Raw genomic sequence first — 23,701 nt, forward strand, 5'->3', positions numbered from 1 at the left:
TATCATAAGCACAGACTATGCCTGAAAATCTCCAGTGCTGCTTGCTTCCAGGGGGCTGCCCATAATCCAAACTGAGGGGCGGGGAGCGTGCTGGTTGCTTAGTCCTGTCTTGACAGAGAGACCTTGGTACAAGCAAACAACTCCTTCTGCCTTCCCTAAGAGCCATCAAATTCAGCAAAGCCGCCCCACCATCACCCCCACAATCCCTGCCCCCAAGCGAATGCCAGAGCCAAGGGGTGATCCCAAGGCCGTCCTTACCCATAGGCAAAGTAGGCAGCTGCGTAGGGCAGCAGGAAATTTGGGGCACCCATATTTATCGATGCACTGTGCAGCTGTGTGCTGCTCCAGCCCCTGCTCCAGCTGTTCCCCAGGCCTCCGCTCCAGCCCCGCTCCCACTCCCCTGAAGATTGCAGCCAGGCCTGATCCTGCACTCACCGCATGGTAAGTGGAGCAGCCCGGCCCCAGTCTGCTCTGCTCCCCTGGCTCACAGCTGCAGGTCAACCCCCGCCCCCCCCACACACACACCCTTTGTGGAGCCCTGGGGGCTGCGTAGGGCACCAAAATAGCTAGGATCGGCCCTGGGTGATCTGCACTCTTTGCCCTGGAAGCAGCAAAGTGCAGCTCACTGGGCAAGTGGGAGGAGTAGGAAGCAAACTCCAGCATCAAGCCCCCCCTCGCTGAGATGCCCCTGCCCCCTGGCCCTGGTCACTCAAGCCTCCCACCCTGCATGCAGCCGGCAGAGACGTGTTAGTTCCAGGGCCCCTGCAAAGTGGTTCGGTCACAGCTCGGGGGGGGGCTGGTGTTACATTGTCAGGAGCCTGTTTGTAACCCCCCTCAGCATCACCGCGGACTCGGGGGTGGAGGCAGCGCCTGGGGTCAGGGCGAGGAGAAACAGGCCGGCCGTGCTGTCAGGGAGCCCAACAAGTGGGCTCCTCTCCACGGGCAGGGAAGGACAAAGCCCCCCGCTCGGCTTCCCAGCTCCAGCAAGCGCTGGCGGGGAGAGCAGCCAGGCGAGAGGGGAGGTGGCTAAAGCCCGGCTAATCCCCCAAGGAGCCCTGACTGGCAGAGAGCTGCCTTTTCTTCCCTTCTGTGTGTGCACGTCCGTCTGGCTCTCCTCTGCGCGCCGCTCCGCCTGCCTCCTCTTCCCCTGCAGCTCGCCGGAGACATTGCCACGGTCGCCTGCGAACTTGGGGAAGGGGGGAGCGGGGCAGGAGGAGTAACCAAGCGCCGAGGAGGAAAAAAAATAAAACCGGGGGGGGGGTTTGGGAGGGGGAGCTGGGTCCTCTGTCCGCATCTCGGGCAGGCGGCGGAGCTGGCTTGGGAACAGACGAACCGGGGAGAGAAGAGATGAGCCCCCAGCTGTCCAAGAGGTGGATGAAGAGAAGCCCCCCGTGATGGGGTCCTGCATGTCCCAAGGTGAGTGCCATCCAGCGCGGAGGGAGGGCTGGGGCTGAGGGAGGGGAGAGAGAAGACAACTGGCACCTGCCACCCAAAGGCAGCTGCTCTCTAGCCCAAGGATTGTTTACTTAGTGTCTGCCCCCCCCCCGGGGGTGTCTGCCCATTCCCCGTCTTGCCAGCCAGCCCCTCGGACGCGCGTGGGGCGGGAGGGTGTTACTGAATATGACAGAGACTCAGGACAAGGAGTCAGGGAATGGTTTTCTTCTCTGCTAGCCGAGGGATGTTGGCTGGGGGGGGGGGCAGGGGCAGATCTGGGCAGGGGGCATTTAGTTTTTGCCTTTGCTACAAGACTCCCCTGGGACACTGGCTTGAGCTTCACTCGTGCACTGGGTAAAAGTCCTCATGCTCCAGGGCATAAACAGGACACTAACAGGCGGGTCAGGCAGAAACCGCCCCTAAAGGCAGGTTATTCCATCTGTGTTCACTAGGGGGTTTCTTGCACCTTTGTCTGAAACAGCTGTTTCCAGCCACTGTCTGGAGGGGGCCCTGGTCTGAGTGGCATAATGTTCCCAATCTCCCGCTCCTGAACCCCAGCCTCCTGCATCTCAGTCAAGCCCCTTCGCGTCAGCCCTGGTCCCAGAGCAGCATCTGCCCTGCACAGCCAGGATGAGACAGATACTCTGCCACGGCAGGTCCTGGCTTGCTGCATGCAGACAGCCAGGTACCTGTCTTCCAACCCCGGGGCAGTGACAACTTGCCACGTCTCTGGGTCGGTCACTCCAGGAGGAGCAGGCAATAAAGGGAGGCATTTGGTGTTGGTGAGAAGCGAGCATCATCAAGCTAGAGGTCCCACTTGTTTGCACCAGTGTGAGTCCGCTGAGATCGGTGGGATTACTCCTGATTTACACCTGTATACACAGGATCAGAATCGGGCCCAGAATCTTTCCTGGGCATTGCCCCAGGTTGATTTCAGATGGTAAAACAGCCCTGAAGCAACTGGGGTAGAATCATAGACTATCAGGGTTGGAAAGGACCTCAGGAGGTAGCTAGCCCAACCCCCTGCTCAAAGCTGGCCCAATCCCCAGACAGATTTTTACTCCAGTTCCCTAAATGGCCCCCTCAGGGGGATTGAACTCACAACCCTGGGTTTAACAGGCTAATGCTCAAATCACTGAGCTATCCCTCCCCCCTGTAAGGGGGTTACAACAGGGGCAGCAGTGTTCTGTGTACTAGTCCCAAAAACCCTGGCCAGTCCTCAGCTTCCATGGGCAGCCTGTATTGAATTCAGCCCAGAGAGTCGTATTTTCCCTTATAACAGAGGCTTTCATCCTAAAAGCTGCATTGCAAAGCAATTTGGAATGATCGTTTCATCCCACGCCAAAAGGCAACCACTTCTGGGGTGCAGTGCACATCACCACGGAGGAGGGGACTATAGCCAGCTGCACGCTGGGACTAGCCTCCCTGTGCCAGTAAGAGCCAGTGGTGAAGACCTTGGGGCTTTGGGACTCCATAACGCACAAGGAAAGCAGGTGTTGGCATGTTTTCCCCATGTGTTACTGAGCTGCTTTTTAAAGTGCGTTGGGTGTTGGTGAAAGATTGGAGCCTATTTGGTGATTGGGACTGGTGGGCAGAACCCATCAAAGCAACGGAAGGCCCTCGGGTGAGGGAGGGGCCCCAGGCCCCAGAAATCAACTGAATACTGGGGACAACAAATGACCAAACCAGGATGGGGAAACAGAGCTGAGGACACCAGCACCCACCATGCCGAGAAGGAGGCCAAGGAGATAGTGGATGCTGCGCATAGGAACCCCGCCTGGATGGACCAGGGACTGGAAAAAGGCAGAGACACCCCCCTGTCCAGCAAAGGCAGCTGCTCTCTAGCTCCTGGACTGATGGACAATCACGGGGAGGTTGATGGGGAGGTTTTGGGCCCTTGTGGTACTGGGATGGGAATATGGTGACCAGACAGCAAATATAAAAAATCGGGACAGGGGATGGGGGGTAATAGGAGCCTATATAAGAAGAAGTCCCAAAAAATCAGGACTGTCTCTATAAAATCGGGACATCTAGTCACCCTAGATGGGAAAGGCTTAGAGGAAGAGCAGCCAGGAAAGGTGACAGGCCTGTACCAATAGGGAATTCTGCTTAGCTACAACACCTGCACCACAATGCCCTGCATCCTCTGCCAGCACTCCCTTGCCAAGCCAGAGGCAACGCTGGTGAGGGCAGGAACCACTCAGGGTCTTGGCTTCTCTCCTGGAGACTGCTGGGTGTGCAGGTGATAATTTAGGATGTGGAGATCAGTCTCATGGGAAAATTCACACCACACCAGCCCTGAGATAGCACCAGCTTTTAAGTCAGGACTGACTTGATCTGAATTCAAACTAGAGATGAAAGGCCCATTACAAAGTCCAGGAGACACTGGAGCCAAAACAGATCAGGGCCAGATTCTCCGGGGAGCGCCATTGGCCAGATTCTCCAAGTACATGGAGTTCTTTTGAAAATATGGCCCCGCACGCACAGCTGGGCCTAGACAGGCCCTTGTCACGACACAAGTCACCTTACACCGCGAAGGCTGCACATCAATATCGGTCTAGCCCTGAGAGTGACACAGAAGTCAGCCATGCCTCCCCGGGAGCCATCGTCAGTTTCCCTTGAGTCACGTACGTTTGATGAATCGCTCGGGATCTTCACAGCCAAACGGGGCAGGTACAAACAGTCCGCAGGGCAGGGCTTGTCCATGGCTGTATGTCTCGGTCCTTCCTTTGCTTTCAGAGCAGCGAGGGGACAGCTTGCTGTTGGCTGCTGGCATGGTGCTGTCACACCAGGGTTCTTGATAGGTCCTCAGCTCCAGGTGGACCCAGGTGACAAGGACAAAGGGATCCACACTTGCACAGAGCCTCCCAGGAGCATCGTGAGGGGAAGTCTGTAAATATCTGTGCGGCACTTAAGTGGTGTAAGTTTAAGGGAGGCAGTGTGGCCTAGTAGCTAGAGTGCACTTCAGCATACCAGTGTTCTAATCCTGGCTCTGCTGGGTGACCTGTGGCAAGTCATTGCCACTTATCGTACCTCAATTTCGCTGCCTGTAAAATGGGGGCAATGCTACTGATCTCCTTTGAGATCCACATCTCTTGTGCTCTGTCAAGTTGCCTGGGGTGGGACACCCCTCAGAGCTCAAATCTCAGGTCACATTCATAGGAGTTGAAGACAAAAACCAGCCTCGTCAAAATAATCCACTTTTTCAGTTACTACGGGATTTCAGAAAATACAAATCGACCCAAATCAACACTGGCCCGAAGAAGGAAAAAAAAAGCCCACCCAATTTTGCTTTTACATTATCCCAAAACACCAACATTTTGCAATTCCTCTTAGTGGATGGTTGTTAGAGACGCTTCTAATTTCACACCCACCCACATCAGAGCAGACGAATTAGATCTGGTGCAGTTCAGCTCCAGGGGGGAGCTGGATATTTAAATGCTTCCACTCTATTTGGAAAGCTCTGGTTTCTCGTTTAACTAGATCCAGACACACTTTATATAGAGAGAGGTGTGTGTGTGTGTGTGTGTGTGTGTGTGTGTGTGTGTGTGTGTGTGTGTGTGTGTGTGTGTGTGTGTGTGTGTGTGTGTGTGTGTGCACAAAGACCTTGTACACACACACTTAAAAGCCTTCAGTGCTGCCGGAACCTGCAGAGGAGAGACTGCTTATGGAGAAGCAAAGCCTTTGAAATGCCCTAGGTTTGCACCAGACCCCATGGCACTGTGCATATACACCCCCTATACACTCAGTATACATATCTGTAGAGACGAGGAATTTTATTCTCTAAGGGCCTGAGCGTCAGTCAGCCTGTGGCATCCTTCCCTAAATGTGGCCTTGTGAGGCTGGGCAGGAGTGGCACGCTCTACTTGTGTCTATGACTCACCACCCAGAACTGTCGGTTACACTCCATAATATTACTGTCTGCAGAGCCTATTAGGTGGAGGATGCCAACATGTGCCTTGCACTAGGGCTCTGCCCGCTGGGAGCCCGGGGGAAATTAGCTGCTGGGGAGAAGGATGTGGAAAGGGAGAGCTCTAGCAGGCTCATTATCACCTGCTGCAAGGAGCTGCTTGCAAAGGAGCCCTGAAAAAGGAACGGTGCTACCCCCAGCATGGTGTTCTGAGCTCTGCCACCAGGAGCCAGGCTAGGCAGGGGCCTGAAGCTGGAAAAGAGACTTGGCATAAAATGTAAATAAGAGTCATAACACCCGCTTCTTAGCTGGCACTTTTCACCAATAGAGCTCCAGGCACCGCAGTCTCGTTATCCCATTTTACAGATGGGGAAACTGAGGCACAGAGCAGGGCTGAGACTTGCCCGAATTCACCCAGCAGCAGAGCTTGGACTAGGGCCCAGGTCTCCAAAAGCCCAGTCCTGATTTCATGCTACCAGGCCAAACGGTTGAGAAATTCTCCCCTTCACTTTCCAGAGTGGGTTACGTTATCCCAGGATACTCTGCTCAGAGCCCATCTCCAGGGGGGAGATTTCCTGTGTTTGTAGAGTGCTTAGCACAGTGGGGCCCTGTTCCATAGCTGGAGTTTCTATCTGCTGTGAAAATACAAATAATAAACACTAACAAAAACCCAGTTCAGCTAAGCTGCTTAGAGAGTCCTCGTGTGGACCCTGTTTGCGGTGGTTCAAAGAGCCCTGATCTGTTCAGACTTCACCAATTTCCAGAGGACTGAACTGCTTTCAGGACCAAGGTGGTTTTGACCATTTGCATGCGGGAGCCATTCACAACTGCTTTGCTCCAGCATTGATGGCTGCACAAGGTGTAGGGTGATGGAGAATCCCGCCGTGTTCACTTCAGGGACACAACCACGTTCAGCTCCAGTTCTCCCTGTACGAGCCAGCACAGGGTGAGCTGGATTCAATCCTACCTCCTGCATCATCGCTAGAGTTGGCCACTCTGTTCCCATCCACCCCAGCTGTGCGGACCCATGAAGATGAGGGGGCTGCCCGGGTGTAGAATTTGCCAGCTGATCCTTTGCAACTGGCAATGGTTGGGGAGAAGGATGAGAACCCCCCAGCGTGACCCTCAGATCCTGGAGGAGTTTGCAGGTCCAGGAGCTATAAAGGAGGTGCTTGAAATCAATAGAGGATTTGCCAAAGTACCTTTGAGGACAAATGAACATGGCGCCTCACAAAACCCTTTATATCCAGGCACATCTCTGAGCAGAATCACACTTGAAAGCTAATTTCCTGCATCCATTATATTCCTCCCCACTGTCAGGCAGTTGGGGTTATCAGAGTCAAAGCTGTGAAAGAGCTGCCTTGTCTGAGGGAGGACAAGGGCTTCCCACTGAGGAAGCTTGCAGGGTTTCAGCGGGGCAGGAGAGGGCTCTGAGTTGAAAGCAGAACCGAAGGGGCAGCGGGGCATGAGAACATGGTTTCCAGGAGGAAGTGCCAATGGCTTTTCAGGAACTGGGGATAAAATTCATAAAATCAGCAGTGAAAGGCAACGCGGCCACCCATCGGGTTCTCAAAGGGGATGAGATTTTTAAGAATCTGAGGTAGGGTTACCAGATAGCAACTGTGAAAAAACGGGACAGGGGGTGGGGGGTAATAGGTGCCTATATAAGAAAAAGTCCCAAAAAACGGAACTGTCCCTTTAAAAATGGGACATCTGGTCAGCCTATGAGGCAGATGTTGAAATCAGATGGAAAACACAGAGGGCTGCAGGGCAGGGTTTGCTTTGAACAGTGTCTTGGTGACTCTAGGGGCTTCACGCGTCATTGTAGCCTGGACCCCCGTGCCCTGGCCAAACCCCAGCGCGGAGAGTTGTTCCAAGCCTCCCTACATTCCCTATGTGGAAGGGACATACAGGTTCTCGGAAAGACCAAGACCCTGTCTAGACTAGGGTCTGGAAGGTGTTAGCTAATGTGTTAACAGCCTAATGTAGACAAGGCAATGTGCCTTCAACATGTGTTAAATGGGCTGAGTTAAAGCCTACCCAGCATGACCTAACACCTTCCAGACCCACATCTAGACAAGCCAAGACCTTCACTCTTGCACCCATGAGCTCCTGGCCCTGGTGTGTGTCATGCACATGGAAAGTGTTGTCAAACTTAGGGTATGTCAACCCCGTAATCCAAGTGTGAATGCAGTGTAAGTAGACGTACACGCACTAGCTTTGATCTGTCCAGCACGGCTGAAAATAGCCATGAAGATCATAGAATCATAGACTTTAAGGCCAGAAGGGACCATTATGATCATCTAGTCTGACCTCCTGCACAACACAGGCCACAGAATCTCACCCACACACGCCTGTATTAAACCTGTGTCTGAGCCACTGAAGTCCTCAGATCATGGTTTAAAGACTTCAAGGTGCAGAGAATCTTCCAGCAAGTGACCCGTGCCCAACGCTGCAGAGGAAGGCGAAACCCCCACAGGGCTTCTGCCAATCTGCGCTGGAGGAAAATTCCTTCCCAAACCCAAATATGGTGATCAGCTAAACCCTGAGCATGTGGGCAAGTCTCACCAGCCAGACACCTGGGAAAGAATTCTCTGTAATAACTCAGATCCCATCCCATCTAACATCCCATCACAGGCCATTGGGCATATTTACTGCTAGTAGTCAAAGACAAATTAATTGCCAAAATTAGGCTATCCCAACACACCATCCCCTCCATAAACTTATCAAGCTTAGTCTTGAAGCCAGATATGTCTTTTGCCCCCGCTGCTCCCCTTGGGAGGCTGCTCCAGAACTTCACTTTGATGGTTAGAAACCTTTGTCTAATTTCAAGTCTAAACTTCCTGATGTCCAGGAAGCCATTTGTTCTTGTGTCCACATTGGTACTGAGCTTAAATAATTCCTCTCCCTCCCTGGTATTTATTCCTCTGATATATTTATAAAGAGCAATCATATCTCCCCTCAGCCTTCTTTTGGTTAGCCTAAACAAGCCAAGCTCTTTGAGTCTCCTTTCATAAGACAGGTTTTCCATTCCTCGGATCATTCTAATAGCCCTTCTCTGTACCTGTTCCAGTTTGAATTCATCCTTCTTAAACATGGGAGACCAGAACTGCACACAGTATTCCAGATGGCATCTCACCAGTGCCTTGTATAACGGTACTAACACCTCCTTATCTCTACTGGAAATACCTCACCTGATGCATCCCAAGACCGCATTAGCTTTTTTCACGGCCATATCACATTGGTGGTTCATTGTCATCCTGTGATCAAACAATACTCCGAGTTCCTTCTCCTCCTCTGTTACTTCCAAGTGATGCGTCCCCAGCGTATAACAATAATTCTTGTTATTAATCCCTAAATGCAGGAGGGGCCTTGGCGCAGGCTGTACCAGCCTGTTGGAACCCTGGATACGCCCTCACATTTCAGGTCCATGCTGGCTAGACAAAGCTAGGGCGAGTATGCCTACTCCTATGGCAGGGCCAACCCCAAAGGTTGAAAAATCAGGAGTTAGGCTCACCAGAAATCATGAGATTGGCTTTAAAATCATGAGATTATATAAAAATAATAGATTTGGGGCTCTTCTTATTTGCCTTCTGCTTTTTGAACCTTTAGGGGTCACATTTTGAAGGTTTTCCGCAGCCATGAGGGCAGGGCCGGCACAACCCATTAGGCAACCTAGGCAGTCGCCTAGGGCGCTGACATTTGGGGGGCGGCAACCGTGTCAGCCGAACATCCGGCCGCTGCGCTCGTTGGTGGTATTTTGGGGGCAGGACCTTCCACCGCCTCTGTCCGGGGAGCCATTTTGAGGGTGGGACCTTCCACCGCCTAGGATGCCAGAAAGGCTGCTGACGCTTCTGCATGAGGGCTAGAAACTGTCTTACGGGGCTGTTCCCAGTAGGAAGTCATGTGATGGGGGTGTAGGAATTTTGCAAGGCCCCACAGATTTGAAGTTCATCAGAGCAGAGAGCTTGTCATCTTGCATTGGCCTGCGGAGCATCAGGCATGGCGGTGGTGAGATAGAGATCATAACGGAGGCAGATGTGGAGAAGGTGCCATCTGAGGAGGCTGGGGTGGAGTAGGGGACACCTTCCCCGAGCAGGTGGATGAGGGTGGAAGAGAACCAGGCCGTGGGCTCCGTTTTCCAAACTCAGCATGGTCAGCCGGCTCCATCAGCAGCTCTGCTAGTTTCCCCTGCTGGGTAACTGTGGCCTCACAACACTTTCTGAACATGCCACACGGGCTAGGAGCACAGGAACATGCTGTGGGGACTGTACCTCCTTAGCCGATCCTCTCCCTAGCAAACCCCTGGGAGGGCATGGCCGGCGTGGGCAGAGGCAAAACTGGTTGTGCACTCAGACGTTGATGAGCACTGCTGGGGAAGGACAAGGCTGCACAAGTCCTTGCTCCTTGCTAATGCTGAACCCAGACTGCTCCAAAGGGCCTTGTGAAGGGAGAAGGGGAAGTGGTTGTGTCCTTTTTGCTTCCTGAGGATGGATAAAGAAAGCTGGAAAAAGTCCATTTCCTAACTCTGTCCCTTTGAAATATCTGCTCATCTCTGATTCCGCTGGAGAACTCCTTGGAGATCCTAGAGACAGAGGGTGTCAGCGCTCTTCAGTCTTAAATTCCAGCAGAGAAGGTGTCAGAGCTTTAGCAAAGACACTTCAGTTCCCAGGCGTTTGCCATGTGTTTGACTCAAATGCCTGTTTAACACAATGCAAACCCAAGAGGTTTAAAGAGTCTGAACAAAATCACCTCTCCCCCCCACCCCCCCGTGAAGTTAATCAGCTTTTATTCGCATGACACTTCTGAGGCTAGGGTCTGACCAGGTCTCCAACCAGCCCTAGGGTTGTCCTGGAAACCCAGAGTGGACAAGACCTGAATTTTGAATGCAAAGTAAGCACCAAAGAGAAAAAATCCAAAGCTGCCTTCCGGGCCTTGTGTGTCCATCCCAGCATGAAAGGCCCAAGGGCCCAATTATATTTCCTAATGCACCTAGAAGAGACAGCCCCAGCACGGGGGCTCTTGCTCGTCTTTGTTACACTCCACCTCCCTGCCTATCTTCCTGATCTTTTCCTGCTGCTTGCCTGGCCGTGCAATTTATTTTGTGGGCCACAAACACCCCTGTGCCTGGCATTTCCCACGAAGGGCCCTCAACTTTAAAATGTGTTCTCCTCTCGGTCCAAACAAATCCAAATGCATTGATGTGCAGGGAACACTGTAGCATGCATGGGCTTTCTTGCCTTTGGGGATGGAACCAGGGGCAGCTCTAGGCATTTCGCCGCCCCAAGCATGGCAGGCAGGCTGCCTTCGGCGGCTTGCCTGCAGAGGGTCCACTGGTCCCGCGGCTTCAGCGGACCTCCCGCAACCGTGCCTGCGGGAGGTCCAGAAGTCACGGGACCAGCGGACCCTCCATAGGCACGCCGCCGAAGGCAGCCTGCCTGCTGCCCCTGCGGCGACCGGCAGAGCACCTCCCGCGGCTTGCCTCCCCAAGCATGCGCTTGGCGTACTGGGGCCTGGAGCCACCCCTGGATGGAATTAGCAATGGCCAAGAGATGTCTAAGTGGGCTCGGGTAATTCTCTTCTATTTGATTGCCCTGGTGTGTGGCTACATGGGTCGAAGTTGTATCTGATGTATCTGTTATATGGCCCAGGTGTGTCAATTGCTGTCCTAGCTCCCAAAGCTTTAAGGGCAGGCGATTTCTCATCATCACCAGTCTGCGCACGCTATTAGGTGCATCAGGCAAACAGCCCAATTACTCCCATCCTGCACTCATTTCCCCACCATTTTTATATTTGGATGCAGTAACTCTCCTTCAGCCATTATCGTGCTGCGTTCCAAACATATCCACCCTTTCTCCTGCGGCTTTTGTGTTGATGTAGATAGTTGTGCCTGGTCTGGGATCTCTTCGTTGCTGATTCTGTCACCGGCACTAAAAGCTGGTCAGTTTGCACTAGAGGGACTTATTATTTTTCCAGGCCTTTGCTCCACACAGGACACGTAGGACATTGGTTCTAAGGATCTTGTGTTTGGCATTTTTGCTAATTGTGTTCAACTTCCACCTGTGCTGAGTTTTTCACTTGCTATTCTGGTCTTTCCCTCAAGCATGCAATCACCAGGAATGATGCCGCCCAGTTAAGTACATGTATTAATGGTTTTCAAGCCTAATTAAATAAAATAAGCCTATCAATTCGAATAATTATTATCAGCACTGAGGCAGCACCTAGGGGTCCAGCCCCATGGTGCTAGGTGCAGTACAAACACAGAACAAGCCAAAGTACAAACCGCCTGGTCAAGGGCTGGGATTACTAAAGAGCACTGCAGCAGGAGGGAGGGAAGTGGCCATTCCTGCCAAGGAGCACTCCTGGCAGGTTGGGTCTCAGTTTCCCCAAATACTGACAAGCGGAATGTGAGGCCGAACCATTAATGTTTGTGGAGCACTATGTGGCTGTCAGGTGGAAGGGGCCAGAAAGGAGCAGAGGGAATAGATAGACACAGTATTAAGTGGCACAGAAGCCACTGAGAGAGACTCTGGATGCCCACAATGGCATATTTTGATCCATAACTTAGGCCTGTGTAACAGGCTCCCTTCTCCACCCTTGGGATCACCCAAAGAGGCTGGATGCTTCCAAGTTTATAAGCACCTGTGTGTTATTTGTTGGAGCTCCTCCACCAGTCCAGCAACATGCCAGGGAAGTAAGCAGCCTCCTTCGCCCTCTCTCCAGAGATCTCAGGATCCTGTCTCCCACAGCTTCTGCCAGCCACCCTCCTTGCACTTCCTTCCTCGCCTTTACCTGTTGGCAACTCGTATGTTGATTGCTCTCTTTAGCTCATCAGCCTCGTACCTAACCAAACCATTGAGCACCCATCCCCCCAGTTAAATCCAGTCCAGTGGGGACTAGCTAGTGTCTCAGCGAGCAGAACGCTGGGTCTGCTCTCGGCTCCTAGCACTCCGTCACACTTAGTGGAAAATTTTCCATGTAAGCTGTTTTTGATGGAAAATTAGGTCTTCGACTGAACAAAATTTTTCACAAAAAGTGTCTGCTTTCCTTGAAAAATGGTGACATTTCATCAAAAAGCTGAACACCTGAAAATCAAAATATTTCTATTGGAAATACTGCCCCAGTGCCCTATGGGAGTTGTAGTTTGGCTATTTCATGCCCTCATTCACCTCTGTGGGCCAAGTTCCCCATCAAACTACATATCCCATGAGGCACCAGAGCCATGGACTCCCATGATGTGCTGTGGTGGCACAGCAGGTGAGACCACGGTGCATCATGGGAGATGTAGTCTGGCTGAAGAGCTTGTCCTATTGACAAGAATGGGGACATGAGGCAGCTGAACTACAACTCCCGTGAGGCACCGCAGCACCATTTTCAAACTGAAAGTTTTGGGGTTCAATTTTGGGTCAAAAAGTTGAAATTTTCCATCTCTCCCATCCCCAATTTTCCAAGCCTCTCTTTTATAACTGCCCTGTAAATAGATAGCAAAGTAAGGTTACCAGGCCCAGCCCGTCTCTCTCAACCATCTCTTTTCTCCTTCAGCTGCAGAATTCTTCGCAAGTGCTCAGAAGGAATATTCCATCACCAGCCACCCACAGTGCCCTCCTTCCACCCACCATGACAGTCAGCAAGTGCCCGCAGCTGCCCTGGAGAAAGACAACAGCAAGGTAACCAAAGAGTCAGGACCCCAGGACAATCATCACAAGTGCTACAGGGATATGCAATGTGTGTGTTGTGGCCCCTTCCAGCAGCTTGGCCTCAATGAGATGAACAGGCAGCAGCAGCTACTGCTGCCACTTAATGGCGTTTGCTTACTAGCTCCAAAGAGCTGTACCTTGCTGCTGAAGGACCTGGGTTCAAACCTTGCCGATGACCTGTGAGGGTGGTTGTTATAACTGGCTTCTAGTTGCTGTTTGGCAAACAAACCTTGACGCTTGTAATGGTCTGGTAGGGTGACCAGATGTCCTGATTTTATAGGGACTGTGCCGATATTTGGGGCTTTTTCTTATATAGGTGCCTATTACCCCCCACCCCCCTCCTGATTTTTCACACTTGCTGTCTGGTCACCCAGGGCAGCGGGGATTTAAACATTTTCTGCAGCCCGAAAGGTCACTTTGAGAGTTCCCCTGGCAAGGAGTGCGGATGAATCAGGAATGGGAAACAGGCGAGGGAGCCACTCACCCGTTCATGAGGGAGTATCAGCTATTATAGGCTGTTCAGTGGGCCATGTAACAGCAGCTTGGTGACTCAGACAAAGGCCAAGTGGCCAGGGATCCGTATTGCCTGTGCTTCTTGACAGCCTCTCCAGTAAGGCCAAGCACCAAATGGGCCATGTTATCAGGGACGGCTCCAGGCCCCAGCACGCCAAGCACGTGCTTGGGGCGGCATGCTGCGGGGGTTGCTCTGCCGGTCGCCGGGAAGGTGGCAGGCAGAGTGCCTTCGGCGGCATGCCTGCGGAGGGTCCGCTGGTCCCGCGGCTTCAGTGGACCCTCCGCAGGCATGCCTGCGGGAGGTCCACTGGAGCCACGGGACTGGCAAGCAGCAGAGTGTCTCCCATGGCATGACGCTGTGCTTGGGGCGACAAAATGTCTAGAGCCGCCCCTGCATGTTATTATTATTATAACATCCAGGACCCCATTGTGCAAGGCTCTATACAAACCCAGGACACAATGACAGGCCCTGTCCTAAGGAGCTGACAAGCTAAGCCATGGAGCCCTCCCCCAGGTCAGCACCAGCAGCACAATGTTACCTTGTGTGTGTGGCGGGGGAAGCTGCTGCTACCTGGCCAGCCCAGTGCTGGGTTCAGGGCTGTCCATCCAACACAATTCTATAAACAACCATGAAAGGGAGTTAGAGAGGTAGTGTTGTCTAGCAGCTAGGGCCCCTGCCTAGGAATCAGGACACCTGGGTTCTATTCCTCACTCTGCCACTAACCTGCTGCATGACCTTGGGCAAGTCACTGCCCTGCTCTGTGCCTCAGTTTCCCCATCTGTTAATGACCCTGACCTGCATTCGAGGAGTCAAGCACTATATCAGAGCTGGATAATACCACTGGATACAGTCTCTCTGTGCCAGGGAAGATGGTGCTGCAGGTTAAACAGCCTGGAAAGAACAGCAGAAATGGTATAAAGCTTTCATTGGCCAGTGTTTAGGGCACTGTGCAGATTGTTCCAAACAGCCTCCAATCTAACCTCCACAGCGGGCAACCCCCGTATCCATTTATATGTTTTTGGAATTTAAAAAAAAAATACATTTGTGCCTCAGTTTCCCATGAGTAAAACAGAGACAGTGACACTGAGCTCCTTTGGGAAGAGCTGGGGGTTCAGCTGCCCCTCTCTGAGGGCAAGAACAAGCTAGTATCATCCAGAATGATGTCTCCTCCAGCTGGAACGCACATTTCCTGCTCCAAGTGCAGGCATACCCTCACTCCTGCACCCTGCTCACTAGGCCGCACTGCTGTCCCCCACACTTAGAGAATTCTGTAGCTTTGTGTCTTTCAGACAAGCTGTAGGAATAAAGAATTATCCACCTGCAAACCCCAGTCAAGATTAAGGGGGAAAACAAGACAAAAGCAGTGACTTGCTGGAGTGGAGATGAAGGGAATGGGGAAAGGACAGGAATGAATGAATAAAACAAGACAGGAGGAAGGAAAACAGAAGAAGAAGCCACTGTGCTAGGTGCTGTACAGAGAAGACAAGCCCCAGCCCAGAGAGCTGCCTTGGGCTACAGGAATCTCAGTTTCCCCTCCACCCTGTGACCAATCTGCAGCAAAAGGGGGGCTGTGGCTGGGGAGCCCTGGGTTTGGCACCAGTTTTAATTCGTTTCCTCCCCTGTGTTTTAGGAAAACCAGATGGATTTCTGCTGGGACCCTGTGCAGGTCAGTGTGGGTTGGGTGGCCCTGGGGGTACATTGCATTTCTACAGCCTGGGAACCTACGCTGAGCTCCTGGGAGAATGCAGGGCAGGTGTGGCCGAAGTGGTGCCCCCTAGTGGATGCATGTGGTGCTTTGGGGGCAGGGGTTGGCCAGGTTGGAAGTCCCTCGAAAACTGTGGCAAGTGGAGGGGATAGGTTCAAGGTGATCACATCAGCTGGCCTTTGCTCAGCTTCGGCGGGGATGGGGAGGCTGTGGTGGGCCACAAGGCCAGCACAGGGTCCTCACACTGAATGGGACCTGTGGGCTTTCATGGGACAGTGAGGTCCTGCGGACTCTTGCCATCTCGGGACTCTGTGCCAGCGGGTGTCGAACCAGCCCTGCAGACTGGGCACAGCTGGGAGGTACCTGGCAGACACTGAGCATGTCCCCCCTCCCCAGCGCACATCTCTGTGAGTTTTGTAGGATTGGCTTAGCAACAAAGATCAGTCTACTCACCCACCTGCAGGCTGGGAACTTGCTGCTTTATTTAACTGCATCATACCAGAGCATGGGGGGGAGGGGCAGGGGGGAGCTAAGCCAGATGAAATCGGAAAGGAAGGGAGGTGTGGAGCATGGCTCCATCCCATAATACTCTGTGCAACTCAGTTAACCCTATGATGGCCACTTAACTACAGTTGCCCCTGGAGTTACCAGCATGGGAACTTCTGCAACCACCTTTGCAGCAGCAGAGCACACTAGACATGGTCCCACGAGCCCCCCTCACAAGTCTACAGCAAAATGCCACCCAGCCGTTGCATCTCGTATCATGAGTCCTGAGTGCCCATGGGCTGCTGGGTCCTCTGGGGGCTCCCCCACCCTAGAGGCCCCCACCCTGGCCTGCATGGGTCCCCTCTCTTAGACGTGGGGCTGGCTGAAGGTACTCAGCTCTCTCCCCGCTGACCCAGCCCATCTTGCCAGCCTTTGCATCTCTCCTTCCTCTGCAGAAATGTTTCAAGACATCCAGTGGGATCCTCTCGGATTCCAAATCCGGCTCCAGCGATTACAACGTCACAGCCCTGGCAACCTCCTCTCTGGTGGGTAGGTAAAGACTATCCCCCCCTCCCGCCAGGCTCCATCACCCCTGAGCCCCGGGTTGGCACGACGGACTAGCACAGCCTCCCAGAGGAGCACTGGTGCAAAGATGCAGGACTGGGCAGCCAGGCCAGATTTCCAGCCGAGATCCCAGTGGGGGCTTCTCTGCCCCCCGTGTCGTTGGCAGGGGTGAATCCCGGCTTTCTGACGGAGCAATCATGGTGATTCAGATTCGCCTGAGGGCGTCTCCTCATTCTTCATTCAAATGGAGCAGGGGCCCGATCCCACCCCCACTGAGGGGATGTCCAGGGGTGCCCATCCTCCCGCCAGACCGGGCCTCGGGGTGGACAAGAGCCATGCCTTGGCTCCAGGGAACAGAAAGGGGATTCTTTAGCGAGGCTGTAGGATAAACACGGCCTCTCTGAGTCCCAGACGGGCTAACACAGCCCGCCCCGCCTCGTCAGCACATGGGGAGTCCCTAAGTCCTGATCGAAGGCTGATGAGACTAAAGGGTCCTTGGTGCTGGTAGGGGTAGGGCCACTGCTCGGCCTAGCGGTAGAGCCATCCAAATCCTCTGGTCAATGCCATCACGCCCGTCACATCTCAGATCTGCCCGTGGCTCTTGCAAGAAGCTAGTGCTGCCCATAACAAGCAGCCTCACCCCCCAGGCCAGAGACCAGCGGGACCCCACAGGCCAGGCTGAGCGGCTCTAATTGCCTTGGTCCTGAAGTGGGAAGAGGAGGGAAGGGAGTTTATCTGCTTCCAGCAGCAGCCACGTCCGTCCTCCCCCCGCCCCCACCAGCTCGGGCGTAATTAATTGTGTGTGGTGGAGATTAATAAAGTGTTTGTTTCCATGGAAACCGCCAGCCGGCTGGCCCTGCTGGCCTGATTCCCTTTTCTCCACAAGGCTGGTGGCGCTGGAATAATGCCCAAGGCTGCCTGCCCAGGGCCCGGCTCCCAGAGCCGCCGCGGAGAAAGGGCCCCAGTGCCGGAGCAGGACGATTCTGCTCGGAGCACAGCATGCGGCGGGGGAAGGGGCAGACGTGGCTCCGGTCCATCCTCTCAGAGCATCCCGAGAATCCATTTGTTTGCCTCCAAAGCCCTGTCCAGGCTCCCACCCAGCACTGCTGGTGCCCCTCAGTCCCAACCCACCTCCCCATCCTACTCAACGGCCATTCACGGAGCTGGTAGGGCAGCCAGATGCAACACCCAGCTCTCTCCGTGCCCAGCCAAGGGCAGCACCTGGATGGCGAGCGGTGGGTGAAGCTGGCCCAAGTGACTGAGAGGACACTGATGGGAAGGAGAATCTAGCGTCTTCTCTGTCATCCCCCACTGCTGGGGACACTTGGCCTCAGGTGATTGCACAGCTCCCCTGGATGCTGTCAGAACCCCACCCCCATCTGCAGCTGGCCAGGAGATGATGCCCCATCCCACCAGACACACACTTGCCACAGGGACCTCTACATTCCCAACCTCTAGGCCTGAGCTCTGCAATTCATTGTATCTAGGAATGGAGCCACATGGCCCATCAAAGCCCCAAATGATACAAAATACAGCAGCCCGTCTCCCTCCTGAACACAGAGCCTGGTTCAAGGTTTCCAGAGCCCTCCATGGGACTGGCCCTGGCTCCCTGGGAGACACCCCTCCTGCCATGGCCTCCCGCCACGGCTGTGTTTCTCCGTCATCAATTAGCACAACAGACAGAACCTGCTCAGGAGGTGACCCAGGGCAGACAGATTTGAGGGAACACGGCTCACCGCTGGGGCGATACAAGGGGTAGCACTGTGACCAGGGGTCAGGTCTTCAGGACCCAGAACCCCTGGAAATCCCATGAGACCGTGAGGAGCGTCCTACTGGCTTAGCAAGGGGGAAAAAACCACCGTGAAGTTTATGATAAAAATGGTAAAATAAGAGAAATGGTGATTTTTAGCAAGGCACCAGGAGCTAATGGTCAAGAGGAGCTGGAGAGCATGGGAGAGACGCTTCATCTCTTCCTCTATCCACTTAGGGCTGGGCCAGCAGGTCTCCTAACAACCACGTCACACTAGAGAGAGAGCAGCTGGAGGCGTTTATTATCCGCTCCCCAGTTCTGGGTGGGTCTATGGCCATTCAGGAGCATGGCCAATGCTTTAGCCATGCCCCTTCCTCAGATTTATAAAAGTGGCTGCTTTCTCAGCCATGGCTGCATACGAGGGGCAGCTCTTCCTGGTTGCCCTGCTGCCAGAGCTCCTGGCAGAGTCCGAAAGGCCTGGAAACCAAACAGCCACCTAGTCCAAGCCCTGTGAAACCGAGTCAGCTGGCACAGACCAGCCCTATGCGTCTAACTGCAATGTAGACATTCCCTCGGGATCTTCACTTGGCTTTGGAATCACCCCTGGGTGAGCTGTCCAAAATGTTAGCACCAGTAAATTGGGATCCAACCCAGGTCTGACTATCTGAAGATTGGCCCATATGTAATGATGAGTTTGAGGGGTCCCAATCCAGTCCCTAGTGAACTGGTGACCATCTTCCCAGCTGGCACTCAGCAAGAAGGCTATCGAATGGATGAGCCTTGGAGCCTGACTATCCCTCTGGCCCCAGAGGCAGATTCTCCAGGACAGGGCGGAGGTGTATGGTGCTGCTGCTGTTTCTGCTGTAGCTGAGCTGGGGTCAATGCTAACTTCACTCCTCCACCTCGGGTCCCACCCGCAGTGCTGCCAGTGCCCCTCAATCCTGACCTGCATCCCCCCAGCTCCTCCACCTCGGGTCCCACCTGCAGCGCTGCCGGTGCCCCTCAATCCCAAACCAGGCAATATCTGATAAATATCCCTCTAGATTCCTGACCAGCTCCTTAGGGAAGCCCCAGCAGAAATCCAAGCCAGCTGCTGTAGGAGAGGATTGTGGTGAGTGGGGCTGGTTGGCTGGGGCCCACCCAGCATGGACATGATCACTCATGCAGGACGTTCCTTCAGCACCAAGTCTTGTTGCGTTGATCCCACTGGTCTGAATCCCGCCCGCTTCAATCCAGCTCCTTCCGTCTCTGCTTTAGGGTTAGTCCAGACCATAAAGGACCACATCACCAAGCCCACTGCCATGGCTCGCGGCCGGGTGGCCCACCTCATCGAGTGGAAAGGCTGGAGCGCCCCCCAGGTGGGCTGCGAGCCGTGGCTGACGGAGGAAGAGCACTATTCCTACCTCACGGACGAGCTGAGGGAGGCACGCTTTGCAGCAGGTGGGTGGGCAGGGGGGAGCTGCCAGGCCAATGAGGCTGCAGGGGATAATCTGAGGTGGGCGAGGGGGGGCAGTGAATGCACGAGCAGCGACTCCGCTTGTGCAGCCGCGTGACGGAGCACTGCCAATGGCTGGGCACTGGGGCATCCCTTGGGGAGAATGGCAGGGAGCAGTGCCCGTTGTGACGAAGTGGGGCTGTTCTTAATGTTTCCTCTGAATACTGTGTGGGGGCCTCAGTTTCTGGCCAACACTATGGCTCCTGGCAACTAATGGCCCAGCCCTTCCCCCCTGCCAGGGGTTGCTAAAGGTGGGGGAGAACAAAGAGGTCAGGTGACCTCCTGGCCTGGAAAAGGAGCTGAGCAGAGGAGAAGGGGCTGGAGGGGGTTTCAATCTGGAGCTGGCTGGGGATGGGAAGTGAGTGCAGATGTGGGGGTCTGGCTCACTGCCCCCTAGAATGGACCCACCTGAGGGTACCTACAAGCTCTGTTTTAGACTGTGTTTCTGTCATCTAATAAACCTCTCTTTTACTGGCTGGCTGAGAGTCACGTCTGACTGCAAAGTGGGGGTGAAGGACCCTGTGGCTTCCCCAGGACCCCACCTGGGCGGACTCGCTGTAGGAAGTGCACAGAGGGGCAGAGGATGCTGAATGCTCCTAGGAGAGACCCAGGAGGTGAAGCCGTGTGAGCTTCTTGCCCTGAACAAGTCTGCTCCAAGGGAGAGGAGGCTCCCCAAAGTCCTGCCTGGCTTTGTAGGGAGCAGTTCCAGAGCATCACCCGGGGACTCCATGACACCCATGCATTTGGCATGTCCCTTAGCTGTCAGCCAAACAATAACCCATGCAGAGGACTCCTGGGCCTGACCCAGCTAGAGCTCCCTCAGCCTCGCTGCCATCCAGAGGATCCCAGCGTTTTCCGTACTGTGATCCACCATCACACCTTCCCCCCGAGCAGAGTGCTGGTCTCGGCTGGAGACAGGGCACTGGACTGGATGGAGCATGGCTGGATCCCCTCTGGGACCTCCTATGTCCCAGCGATAGAATTCTGCTGGTTTGCCGGGGACAAGCCAGACTCTTCTCCTGGGAACACTGGTGTTCATCCAGATTCGCTCTGATTTCAGTGATGTCACTCCAGATTTAACTTGGTGTAGCCAGGTTCAGGACACAGTCCACTATCAATCCCCTCCCTTTGTAACCTGTGTTTGGTTTCCCACGGTCCTGCCCAGGGGTTGCTGAACAATTCGCCATCACCGAGGCCACCCTGAGTGCCTGGTCCTCGCTAGATGACGAAGAAATGAATTATGGGGACAGCTCCCAGGAGATCGTACAGCTTCAAGGTACCTTCCCCCTCCTCTCTGCCATGAGCAGCCCTGCAGGGCTCCTGATGCTCCCCGGCCCTTCCTGCATGTAACAGATTCAGGAAGGTCCCTCGGGGCCATCCTTGCTGGTGTCCTGTATCAGTCGGGTGGGTCCCTGGCTCCATGTCTGTCATCTTGTTCCAAGGGGGGTGTTTGGGCAGCTGGGGGCCATGCAGCACAGGGGCAGCCTTGCCATCCTCCTGCACTAGGCCAATGCTGCATCCCTGGGGGATCCCGTTCGGCAAGCCCTGGGTGACACCTGGAGCTGAGGGCAGGACTGGGGCCCTGGATGGACTGAGGACCCAGCAACTCCAGCTGGAGCCGCAGGCGATCAGCACCTCAAGGAATCAGGTGTCTCAAGCTGGGCACCCAGGATTGGTGACCACTCCCGAAAGTATTGTCCTTGCCCATTCTCCGGGCCCTGCCAGCTGACAGTCGCCTGCCCTGCTGAGTCCCTAACATGCTCTTCCCCTCCCCGGCTTTGCTTTCAGACCTGGAGAGCATCTACCTGCAGGAGAAGCTGCTGCTGAGGCCCCAGGTGATAAGTAGCCCCAACCTGGAAGGCAGCCTGCCCGCCTGCTCCTCCTCCACACACACCTCCCCCATACCCTGGGTGCACTCCGGAGTGGACAGGTGGAACTCGCCCCACCCCTTCCCTGGGGCTCTCCTCTGCAGCTCCCCCCAGACCAGGAGCTCCCAGGCAGACAGCTTGGAGAAGGAGCAGGCCTGCGTGGGGAGAGAACAGGAGAGCACGCGGCTCAGCAACTCCCTGCACTACGTGGACAGCAGCTCCCTCTCGGAGGACGAAGTGTTTTATAACTAGGTCCTCCGCCCCTCCCCAGGACAGGAAGGGGGACGGGGCAGCCCTGAGGATGGAGCAAGGGGCCCTGCCAAGGTGGCTAGTTCCAGCTCTGGATGCTGCTGGGAGCAGGGATTAGAAGCCGTCTACTGGTTGACACCAATAGCATCTCTCCGAATGGTGACCGCTGGGGCAGCCTGGAGGGCCGGGGCTGCTGGGCCCTTTAGAGGCGGCATTCACTGGACTGGCGCCATTTGCACCAAAGTCTGGGGCTTGGATTGATTTTCCTTCGGCCAAGGCTGCTGAGCTGCGTTGAGGAGAATCGCTGCAAGACCAAGACCCATTCCGTCCCCCGGTGGGTTCCCCAAGGGCTGGGACAGCGGGGGAGCAGGGGAAGCATCCACATCCAAGCATGTCCAGTGTCTGTGCTTCAGCCAGCAGCCGGCCACCCGCAGTGCTCCCAGCTAGCCACGTGGGCGTGTGGTCTGTGTGCAAGCCGGCACCCACAGCCTTGCTTTCTTGTCTCCATGTAGTTCGGACGAGCTCCCAGCCGGCTTAACAGGGACGCGTCTCTGTGCTCCCCCCTGCAATTCCAGCTTGCTGCAGAGCCACTCAGGGCCAGGGGCTTTGGTGTTTGGCTAGCGAGCAGCTGGCTTGTACTAGGAAGTCACCCTGGTCTCTGAGGCTAGGCGTTTCAAAGGCACCTAAGGGGGTTAGGTACCCAAATTCCATCGAGGCAGGCGGCTGAGGATGTCTAATTCCCATAAGCTCCTAAAGGCGGAAATGCTACAAACTCAGTCAGTTTGGTACTTCCTCTCTACAGGACTGTAGTTAATTGCAGGGCCCAGCTGCCATGTGGATGCTAGTTACGTCCTTCAGCAACAGCCATGCCCCCTCACTGCGCTGCAGTCTTGGGTAGGGCTGGGCCATAGTGCGGTTCGGGGACCGTGGTGACAACGGGGTCAACCTCGACTACACGCCAGGCCCTTCCTCCAGCCAGCCCCACCCCCCACCCTTGCTGTGCACAGCTGCCTTTGGTTCTCTGACCTCAATGCGCAGGCCCTACAGCTGCCCCCCCCCCCACACACACCCGGACACATATCTCCAGTTTGCGGGGACAGGAGGAATGATACAAATGAGAAAAATCTCAGCTAGCCCACTGTTGGGAGGGGGAAGAGGGGACAGGTAAATGTTATATATTAATTGAAAAGACTTCGTATGTTGGCACCGCTACACCTGGCACCTTTGGCAGGTTCCCGCCCATCGCTCAGGGCAGGGGCTGCATCCCACGGGTTTTCCTCCCATGCAGGGGGCTTCTGTAAAGCAGGCGGCTGGAACGTGCAATGACTGTTGCTGCTGGATGCCGCTGCCTCCCCTTAGGGCTGCTCCTAAGCCCACCTCCCTTCAGCCAGCCACTGCCCAGCCAGCAGAGCGGGCATCATGCCTGGCACTCTGTGTTTTGTCACCTAGCTGGTTCCTACTGTTGCATGGAGACTGTGTGCACCTTGGCAACGCTTCCTGCGTCAGCGGGGGCAAGGGGAGCGGGTCCTCTGGGGGCTGCAACAGCTGTGACGCCTTTTCCCCACTGCGTTCTGTGTCTCCAGAGAAATACAAAGGATCAAGAGCTCCGCCCCTGCTGGCCCTCATCTCTGATTTACTGCGCGCCGTGACTGGGAACAAGGGATTTCAAAGGAGGCCCCCCCCTGCTGTGTAGGCCACAACAGCCTGGCTGCTCTAGGGACAGGCAAGGGGTGGTCCAGCTCCTCAGGGCTCCTGGCTTACCCTGCACTCTTGCAGTTAGGGAGCAATTGCACAGTGAGGGCAGCACGTCATGTTACAGGAGAATTCAACGCAGGCAGGTCTGTGATGAACCCAGACGTACACGGCAGGAGCCAGGCCCTTTCGCTGCCCGAAGCACAAGCCCCGAGCCCTTGAGCTCAAGGAGCATCTCTCCTAGGGCTTGCTAAGTAGCAGACTCTTGGGCCACTGGGCCCGGCCCCAAGAGGGCGGCAGGCACTAAATTCAGGATGGCGCATGCACATTTCACAGT

General features: G+C 54.8%; 1 protein-coding gene across 1 annotated transcript; it reads left to right on the forward strand.

Annotated features, from left to right (window-relative positions):
* The first annotated feature begins 952 nt into the window (after positions 1–952).
* FAM131C (family with sequence similarity 131 member C) lies at positions 953–23,630 on the forward strand. Its single transcript, XM_050931264.1, has 7 exons — positions 953–1,416; positions 12,887–13,011; positions 15,186–15,221; positions 16,202–16,295; positions 19,318–19,500; positions 20,721–20,831; positions 21,344–23,630. Exons 1-7 carry the CDS (start codon positions 1,395–1,397, stop codon positions 21,673–21,675), a joined length of 903 nt encoding a protein of 300 aa, XP_050787221.1. The 5' UTR covers positions 953–1,394; the 3' UTR covers positions 21,676–23,630.
* The last annotated feature ends 71 nt before the right edge of the window (positions 23,631–23,701 follow it).

This window comes from Gopherus flavomarginatus, chromosome 21 (assembly GCF_025201925.1).
Source record: "Gopherus flavomarginatus isolate rGopFla2 chromosome 21, rGopFla2.mat.asm, whole genome shotgun sequence".
NCBI lineage: Eukaryota > Metazoa > Chordata > Testudines > Testudinidae > Gopherus > Gopherus flavomarginatus.